At 49.1% G+C, this 9,683-nt stretch overlaps 1 protein-coding gene across 2 annotated transcripts; it reads right to left on the bottom strand.

Annotated features, from left to right (window-relative positions):
• Positions 1 to 1,435: 1,435 nt before the first annotated feature.
• LOC105182926 (synaptic vesicle glycoprotein 2B) lies at positions 1,436 to 8,566 on the bottom strand. 2 transcript variants are annotated; one of them, XM_025308222.1, is made up of 12 exons: positions 8,442 to 8,566; positions 8,292 to 8,372; positions 7,554 to 7,778; positions 7,249 to 7,411; positions 6,871 to 6,992; positions 5,621 to 5,865; positions 5,364 to 5,542; positions 3,872 to 4,082; positions 3,544 to 3,655; positions 3,303 to 3,462; positions 3,083 to 3,210; positions 1,436 to 2,714 (listed from the first exon to the last, which is right to left on the bottom strand). In XM_025308222.1, exons 2-12 carry the CDS (start codon positions 8,329 to 8,331, stop codon positions 2,662 to 2,664), a joined length of 1,638 nt encoding a protein of 545 aa, XP_025164007.1. In that variant the 5' UTR covers positions 8,332 to 8,372; positions 8,442 to 8,566; the 3' UTR covers positions 1,436 to 2,661. The 2 variants fall into 2 exon arrangements, with proteins under 2 accessions (XP_025164007.1, XP_025164006.1); XM_025308221.1 differs by having other exon boundaries at positions 8,292 to 8,566.
• Positions 8,567 to 9,683: the final 1,117 nt, after the last annotated feature.

The raw sequence follows: 9,683 nt of genomic DNA, 5'->3' as shown, positions 1-9,683 counted from the left end.
GCGGCCGCATAGCTCCGTTCCGCAATTTATGCGGAATGCGGTCCCAGGCGCCGCGCGCGGAGCGCCCTTACAATGGAACACCGTAGGAAGCTGCGGGCATTTTGAAGCGCCGCTCGCGGCGCGCGCTTCTGCTGCTTCGATGGGACGGATCGGGCGGTTTCGTTAACGAACTCTCGCCGCGGATTTCATCGCACGCGAGCGCGATCGCTATCCGGCGATCGCCGGACCAGGATAATTTTTTATCCGATAGGATAAACGAGCGTATTCGAAACGAGCTCCGTCTCGTTTCCGGCGTGTCAAACGAGACGCCGCGCCGAACGGGATCTGGGCCGGGAGGGTAATAATTAAGCGCGTTGCTTCCACAAAGAGTCGTTTATGGTACAAGGATACCGTGGTACAAAGATTATTTGTAACACGGTTACACGGTGAATCGCAGTCGCCCGACACGAGCGTTTCGCCGCGTCCGCCGTGATGAAATCGCGGGTCAACTTGCGGCGGTGCGTGCCGCGCGAGAAGCACGCGCGGCGCCGCAGGAAACGCCCGTTTCCCGCTGTGAATATACGCTCGTCCGAGGACATTTTTTTCTTTTTCTTCTCGTTTATTCGCGTAACTTCATGTGCGCAGCTTAGTTATTCGTGTGACTCTCGCCCCGTTTCTGCCAAGCGCGGTTCCAAAGTCCAGCCGGCTGATTACTCCGTCGGAAATTCCGCCGGGCCAGTCGCATTCGCCAATTCAAATCAACGACGGATGCGACCGTTGGAACAACCGGGCGGTTAAGGATTCACCAGGATTGGTAGAAACGGGCGTCTCTCAGTCGCGCGCGTGCAGCTCGGCGTGACGCATCGCAGTTCCTTCAGCCCGGCGCCGATTAGCAGCGCCGATTCGTCGCGACTACCCCGTCTAACAGTGAGAGTTTTCTAAACGTACAAATCACACATCCTGATATATACAATATATAAACACACATATATATACAGGGTGCTAAGTTTCAAACGTAACAGGTAAAAAATCTCGAAAATTATGAAAGATATTAAAAAAAGCTAAAACACGTGTTCCATGATTTCGAAAGGGGAAGAGAATGGCATTATCAGTTTTTTTATTTGGAGAGTATTTTCAAGGTTAACTTAATTTTTTTAAATAGAAAGCTCAATTTTTTATTATATCTTCTTTTTCTACCAATTAATTCCAACAACTTTTGTCTGAAACATGTTTTCATTTGCCTAATATTTTGTGAAATATTTTAAGAAATGCTTGCTTCAAAACTTTTTCAACATTTAACTTACGCTATCTCATCTATCTCATCTATCTCGCTGACTATTCGTCGAATGAAAAAATAGTATTGGACCTTCTTACTTTATTTACTATCAAGAACACATTACTATAATAGTGCCCTAACTTTTGTTAATTTATCGACCTCTGGAAATTTCAAAATTATTAAATTAACAAAAGTTAGGGCACTATTACAGTAATATATTCTTGATAGTAAATAAAGTAAAAGAGTCTAATACTACTTTTTCTTTCGACGAATAATCAGCGAGATATCGTAAGTTAACTGTTGAAAAAGTCACCAAGTTTCCCTTAAATATTTCAAAAAATATTAGGCAAATGAAAAAGTGCTTCGGACAAAACTTGCTCAAATTAATCAGTAGAAAAAGATGATGTAGTAAAAAATGAGGATTCCTATTTAAAAAAATCAAGTTGACCTTCAACTGACCTTGAAAACGCCCCCCAAATGAAACACTGACAATGCCATTCTCTTTCCCCTTCGAAATCATGGTGCACGTGTCTCAGCTTTTCTTAATATCTTTCATAGTTTTCGAGATTTTTTACCTGCTACGTTTGAAATTTAGCACCCTACATACATACCACGTATCGGAATATATAATACATAAACATATACATCTCGCACGAATCCTATGAGCGTGAGATGCTGAAAGTTTCCGCCGCGACCCGTTCGCTCGCTCGTACGTAAGACAGCTGGGAGCCGCGCGGTCGGCAGGAAATTTGCGGCCGATCGTACTCCGGGGGAACCGGAAAGAGAAAGGAAACAACGTGTGTGTGCTCGTGCTTCGGGGCCGATCGCTCCTCGGCTCGTCCGCCGGCGAGCGGGGCGGACGCTCTCGCGTGCGCCGCGCGCACGCGTCGGGACACCCGCTGGATCGCGCGCCGATCGGCCGAGCGGAGATCCCGAGATAGAGCTGCGTCCACGCACGCGGCGAGGATAGAGGAGAGCGAGCATGTAGGTGAAGGCTGGAGGGCTCTCCAGGATGTGTCGAAAGTGAAACTCAAGGTCTCGTGCGGTCTCTCTCGTTGTGTGTTGCATGCATGTATATGCATGACCATTGTCCGCCCTCATACGGGCTCGATCATAGCTCGCGATAGAGCGCTTCGATCCAGGTCCTTGGAGAGTCCTCCGGGGATGCTCCGGCCCGCGGCGTCGCGCCGGAGCATCTTCGCGGCGAGGAAGACGGAAAGGCGGCCTGTGAAAAGTGCGTGCGAGCACGCGCTTGAGGGTGTCGTCGGTCTTCTCTCTTGTTTCTCCTCTCTCGTCGTCGTTCTCGGTCCTTCTCCAGACTCCTCACGCCTTGGTTCCTCCTTCTCCTCTTCTTCCTCCTCTTCCTCGTGTTTGCCCTCGAATTTGCCCGACACAGACGACGCTCCTCACACCGCGTGCTTGCTCGTGCTCGGCAGGAAGCACGTGAGGATGATGCACACTGAAAGCCGTGAGATGACAGTCGCGCAGGGCTTCCCCGCGTCGCGATTTCGCTCCGATCTCGAGCTAAGGCTAAGCGATGTCATCGACGGCGATCTTTAGAATCCATCGCTGGACATTACAAGGAGGGAAGTAACGGCGAAGAGCTCTGACGCACAAAGTGCGTGGGAATTGATGAAATTATACGAAACCACATTGGCATTTTGTCGCTACGGAGGGATATTGCGCTCTTCAGCTTTTCTGTTTCTTTTTTTTTTTCTTTTTGTTTTCTAAAGATGCAAATGATGATATCGCTTACGCTATCGGTGTCACCTTACTGTGAGACCTGGCAAAATGAACCTTTGGCGAAAGGAGAGCCGCGATACGTACGTAAGGTGAAGCACGCCAGGTTGATGATGGGCGCCACGCAGCCGTGCGCGAGCAAGACCGGAAACAAGAGATTACCAATCATGGATCCTATCCTGCCCACTATCATTTCCATGCTGACCGCCATGGCTCTGGCGAGAGAGAAGGCGAAATTCAATAACGTGTAACGTACGCCTAACGGCTAACGGTACGGGTAAGCGTCTCGCGAGTACAAGTGACGAACCTCAAGGATGTGGGGAAGAGCAGGACGGTCGCGCCCACCACGACGTTGAAAGTCTCGCTGAGCAGTCCGACGAACATGCACGTGAGCACCAGGATGACCAACGTGTTCGTGGCCCAGATGAGGGAGATGAGGCAGACGAGCGCGCATCCGTAGCTGACGACTGCGGCGTAGGAAATCGCGCAGACGCGGTTAATAAAAATCGGCAGAGCCGCGCGAGACGAGCGAGAAGAAACAGACTCACGTAAGAGGTACTTGTGCTCGAGGAAGTTGACGAGGACGCTGGCGAGGAGAATAAACACGCTCGACGAGCTCGACACGATGATGGTGTCGGTGTACATGGACTCGGAGACGCTCTGGAAAAGAAGAAGCCGCGCGTTAAAATCGCGAGCGCGCGCACTCGTTGTTGCCAACGAGCTGCGTTCAGCAGAACAAAGTGATCAGAGTGAGCGCTTAGTGATTCTCGCTCCTGATTGGTAAATACTTTCGGGTCTATGAGGAATCTAAAAGAATGCTCCAATCACAGACAGTAATCACCAAGCGCGACAATAATCATTGTCGCGTCGTCTTACGTTCTCGGAGATGCTCGGCGCCGTCGTCGCGTCGGTGGCGGCGGCGGCGGCGGCGGGGGCGGCGGCGACGGCGACGGTCCTGGCTGCGTCGAGCGACGTCGAAATATCTAGTATCTCGCAGAAGGTGGGATCAGTCACGTTGGTATCGAGATTCTTAAAGTTCTCGATCGTCGCGAAGAGCTGCGGCTGCCAGAGGCGCAAGGTGTTGAGGCTGCAAGCGTAACAAATAACGGTGGCGCGTCAATATTAATCAACGTCACGGCGCGCGCGTGCGCGCCAGTCAAAGATAAGCCGTATGAAAAGCAGCCGGGCCAGGCGTTGTAAATAAACGCCGGAGTGCATCGTCGAAATGACATGCTCGAACAATAATCGAACGGGCGAGGTATATATGATACATGGTCCCGTTTCCGTCGCGAAGAGAGAGGGAGAGAGAGAGAGAGAGAGAGAGAGAGAGGAGGGGGAGGGAGAGGGAGAGGGAGACGACCGATCCGCGCGAGCCGCAGCGCCGTTAATCCGCGCGATCTCTCTCGCGCCGTCCTCGAATCGCGGCGCTCGCGCGCTTATTTTCGCCGTTATCAAGCCGTCGAAATCCGGCTCCCCGGCCGCGCGCCGGGACAGTGGAAAATTTTCCCGCCTCGACTTCGATAAATGCTTCCGAGAATAAAAGGGGTATTTAATTGTCGCATCGCGCCGCGGGTTAAGCCGACAAACGGCGCCGTTTTATTTTCGCTTTATCGCGTCGCGTGAACCTGACATCCCTTAATTTAGTAGAAGATTTTAGTAGGCGTCTGACGGCGCGCAAGTTCTCTGAGCCGAGGACGAGGATGCGTGTGTGTATTCAGTTTTATTTTTGTTATCGTCTCTCCGCGCGGCTGACATTCCGCGTTAATTTAGTAGAAGAATTTAGTAGAACACGTGATAGCAGATGCCGCGATGCGACATCCGCGCGGCGATGTGTATCCAGATAATGGGAGTATATCTCAAGTTAACAGTCGGAACATCGCGCAGCAGATGTATAGTAGTGGTACGTGCAGCTCTGTCTGTCTCTCTCTCTCTCTCTCTCTCTCTCTCTCTCTCTTTTGCGCGCGCGAGCTGATAAAGTCGTAAATCCTCGGGTCTGTCATTCAAACATGAACGCGGCACTTATACGACCAAACGCGGTCTTAAAATTTTTTACGACGAGTCACTCGTCTTATTGCATCTCGTAAAAAGCTCCAGCGCGATTCCAGCGCGAGTAATCGCGGAGTAACTCACACGTTACCGCTCTACTATCGCGCGCTCTGCTACTCGCCACTCTGATAACTCTGATTTACGACACCTCGACGGCGCGATCATCACCTCGCGGCGATGCGCCGATTATTATTGTGCAACTAATAATAACGGCCGGCTCGATCCCGATTCCCAAGGCGGCGGTACCAATCCGCGCGATACGTTAAGCGGGCCTACATCGCGTTCCTACGTAAATCATTGCCCGATCGAGTGCAGCACTCACCAGAGCATCCCGCCGAATTGCACGGTGACGAGCAGCAAGATACGCGCCGGGTACGGCTTCGACAGGATGGGCGTCATCTGTCGGATGCCATCCTTGAAGGACGACTTGGCATCTCCCTGAGACTCCAGCGATCGCTCCGCAGTCACATTGTTCAAATTCACGTCGCCCAAGGCGCCAATCTACCGATGAAAAACTTATTCCTTTTTACGCACGCGACAATTGGGATCCATATACAGGATCCTTGTACAGGCGCTTACAGGATAGCTGTCCTTGGGCAGGCCGGTGTTTGTGCTGTAGATCCGCTTGAACACCTCGAGCGCCTCCTCGTTGCGATTCTGCGTCATGAGGAACTTGGGGCTCTCCGGGAAGAAGCAGAGGCACAGGACGCCTATCATGGTCGGCACTCCGCAGAGCGAGAGGAAGATCCTCCAGGAGTTGTAGACAAAGGCGCCGTCCCAAAGGACGATCGACCACGGCTGAGGCACCACCAGCCAGGCCATCACTGGTCGCGAGCGCAAGACAAGTTTAACACGAGTCCCTTGGTGTGTCCCTTTCTGGACCCAGTGAGGCCAGAAGATGACATTCTTTGGTTCAAAATTCTCTAGAGATCTGATTTTCCAATCGATCATCGACACTAATGGATGAGGTTGATCTTCAATAAATTCCAAAGAGATCTGTCTAGCCGAAATTTTGAGGAAATTATCGGTTCAGGGTTCATGGCTTTAGGGTTCGTCTTAAAAGTTTATCGTTTAAAGTATAGGGTCTTGGGTTCGACCTCAATGGGTTCGAGCCTATGGATACCGAATGGATACTTGATGAATACTAAATAAGACTCCGGAGCTTATAATGATCTTTTAGAAAACTCAGAATTTCAAAGCTCATCATTTCAGCTCACGTTAAGAAAGCATTAAGTCATATGGAGCCAATAAGTAAACACATGGAGAACATTGAGCAAAACATCCAACCCTAAGCTGACGGTCCATGAGCCCAAAGCCCAAAGGGATATAAACCTCAGCTCACAAGCCATCATACGGAGATAGAAGGTAATCATCGTCGGGACCCAATTAGCATGACCCAATGTGCACCGCTATTAGATAGAAATAAGTGTCGAATAATGAGTATTTCACAAGTTTCTCGCGTTTAACGCGATAATTTTTCCTCCTTTAGGGCTAGTAATTCGAGAAAAAAATCTTTTTTTTTTTTTAATTTTGGCAAGACAGATCTCTTCGGAATTTATTCAGGATCAACCTCTCATCTCCATTGGTGTCGATGATCGGTTGGAAAGTCAGGTCTCTGGAGAATTTTCAACCAAAGAATGTCATCTGTGCGGCGTCGCACTTTGCGAGCGAGCCAAATTTCCAGCGAGCGGATCTTTTTTGCTCTCTCGAAACTCCCGTCGGGGACAATTTTTGCGAGCGAGCAAGCGAGCATTCTCTTAAGCCGGGGCTTCGTCGTAAAGACCGTTCCCGCCTTTTGCTCGAGCTTGATCGCGCGCGATGCGATTTACCTGCGTTGACGACGCATCCGAACTGGACGGAGAAGCCGACGAGGATCGGAATCTTCGCCCTGCCCTTGTCGCCGTAGAATTCCGTGCAGTACGCCATGAGAGTCGCGTGCGGCCCGCTCACGCTGACATGAATTCAAGTTTATTCGCTCGTAAACGTGTAAGCCGATAAACCGGCGGAATGCAAAAAATTACAGATGGAAATGGAGCGTGGAGAACGATAAGAAGCTAGCTAAAATGACGATCTCGCGGGGATCGTTATCTCGCTGTCCGAAGGGGGGGACAAGCCCAGCGAGAGACAAGGATGGACTTGATGGGCTGTTAATCTAGTTGACGCGTCGAAACGCGCGATCGTTTCTTTTGTTTTCTTTCGACTCTTACAGCATGCCGCTGAGGAACTTGAAGAAGACGAGCGTGCCGAAATTCTGCGAGAAACCCGCGAGCACGTTGCAAACGCCGTCCGCCAGGTAGCCGTACAGTATGACCTTCTTCCTCCCCTTCACGTCCGCGAGGTATCCCCATATGAAACCGCTCAGCACCATACCTGACGGCACGTTTCGCACGTTGAATCGATCATGCGCCCATGCACCCTGCGCGCGCGCTCTGATAATCTCTACGTTATTATCGCAGGATGCTCAAGTGGTCGCACTCAACGACACCGGAGACGTCGCGTGCGTCTCACTCACCCATATAGACGATGGCGTTCAGCAGCCCTTTGTTGAACAGAGACAGGCCCAGGTCACCCTCCGCCGACGCGAGTATCATCGACATATTAGCGGTGTCCACGCTGGATGCCCAGGAGGCCGGGATAATCGCGAGAACCAGGAAGTACTGGAACTTGCCGGTCCCGGCGGCGGTGATCGCCGTCTCGAAGTCGGCGATTTTCGCGCTCGGCGCATCCTCGATCACGACTATCGAGTATGTATGACTTAACAGTATTATCGCTCTCCCTCTCTCTCTCTCTCTCCCTCTCTCTCTCTCTCTCTCTCTCTCTCTATCTCTCTCTATTTCTCTTTTTCTCTTTCTCTCTTTCTCTCTATTCTGATTCAACAAGCCGCGTATATCGTGATTTTCAATAAAAAATATACCTCGTCAGAAACCTGATGAGAAGAGCACAAGTGCCGATGTGCCAAGGTAAAAAATATCACTGAGTAATTAAGGGAATCTAATTCCATAATTAAGGGAATATTTAAAGTCCGATTGTCCGATGTCCGACAGAGAGAGAGAGAGAGAGAGAGAGAGAGAGAGAGAGAGAGAGAGAGAGAGAGAGAGAGAGAGAGAAAGGGGGGTGGGAAACACAATATAGAATATACCGGGCAATTCGCGGCTCACGATCCGAGTTTTCGCTTACTAGAAGTGATTCCTCGACTGAAAATCTATAGCGGTAAAAGCTGTTCTGGCAAACATTTAGACGGCGTACTCACTCGAGTTTGTTTGTTCAGGTTTCTTCTTCTCGGCTGTCATATCGGATATATTAGCGTGTTCTGTTTCGCGCACGGCCTCACCTGTAGCAGATCGCGTGTGTAATAAGTCGAATATCAGAATGCGAGTAGCAGATAACAGCACAGCTTTACCCGTCGTTTGCCAGCGGCGATCGATCGAGAAGTGAAGTCTACCGTGATTTTCGACACAGCACGTGGCGTCGACGAAGCCGAGACTTTATAGAGGCAGCTTCCGTCGTGAAGAGGACTGTTCGATATCACAGGTGATTATATGCGCGGCGCGTATAGTTTCTATAGGAGATCCTCTCTCTCTTTCTCTCTCTCTCTCTCTCTCTCTCTGTCTCCGTGACGCGCGCGAGTTGATGAAATCACCCCGCTTTCGGAGACATTTCCTCTCCCTGTCACCTTTCCGCGCTCATCGCACTTGATTTTCAGCAAACAATTTTATCGCTCAAGAGTCAACTTCATACGCTACTCCAATCCGCTCTGATTTACTACACGCGACGATGGTGAAGTCTATATGCTGTGTGTTTGTGTGTATGTGTGTGTTTGATGCATTCGACGACATGAATCGATCGACAACTCGTCCGAAGCACGAGTTCGCCGATATTCGTAAATTGCCGCGAAAGCAAGTTTTCCGTCTTGCCTTTAATCCCGCGGCGTGAAACCGTCAGTTTTGGAATTGTCACGTCGATGTTACTTTTAAATTTGCACGCGTCGATCTGTAAATCACATTATTTCTCTCTATTTTATAAATGTCGCCTTATGTCTCATTTAATCTCCTCCCCTGCCCCGTCGCTTTATCTAAAACTTTAACCGCGGATTATTTCAAACAATTGTATGCGAATTATCGCTCTTGTAAATTATCACAAGATCTTATCACAAAATAGATAATCCGCGGACGTAACATGTAAACATTTCAAACTGACGAAAACACATAAAGTGCCATCTGTTTGCATTTCACGAATTATCGCGACTTTGACGTCTATACCTTAGAATTCGCGAGTTAAGCCCCAGTATACACCGCGAAAGTACCGTTCAAATAATAAAATATCGTTTAAAATTTTCATATCTTTCAGTGTCGGAGTGAATTTTCCGCTACACTCACGCGGACAAAACAACGCCAGCGGACGACGAAACGGACCACGTTTGCAGTGGCGTTTGAGGGACTTCCAAACGTAATATATTTTATTACACTGCGCATTGTTGTATTATATTGTATTATTTTATACATATTTTATTATATCTATTATATCTATTATATTTATTAAATTTTATTATATTTGTTACATCATATTTATATTATTTTATATCGCTTTGTATTATAACGCATTATATTATATTGTATTATATTTTAATATAAGTATTATATTA

The sequence above is a fragment of the Harpegnathos saltator genome, unplaced genomic scaffold (assembly GCF_003227715.2).
Source record: "Harpegnathos saltator strain DR-91 unplaced genomic scaffold, Hsal_v8.6 scaffold10, whole genome shotgun sequence".
In the NCBI taxonomy this organism is placed as follows: Eukaryota; Metazoa; Arthropoda; class Insecta; order Hymenoptera; family Formicidae; genus Harpegnathos; species Harpegnathos saltator.
The sequence above is the reverse complement of the archived record's forward strand: the minus strand, read 5'-3'. Positions and strand labels throughout refer to the sequence as shown.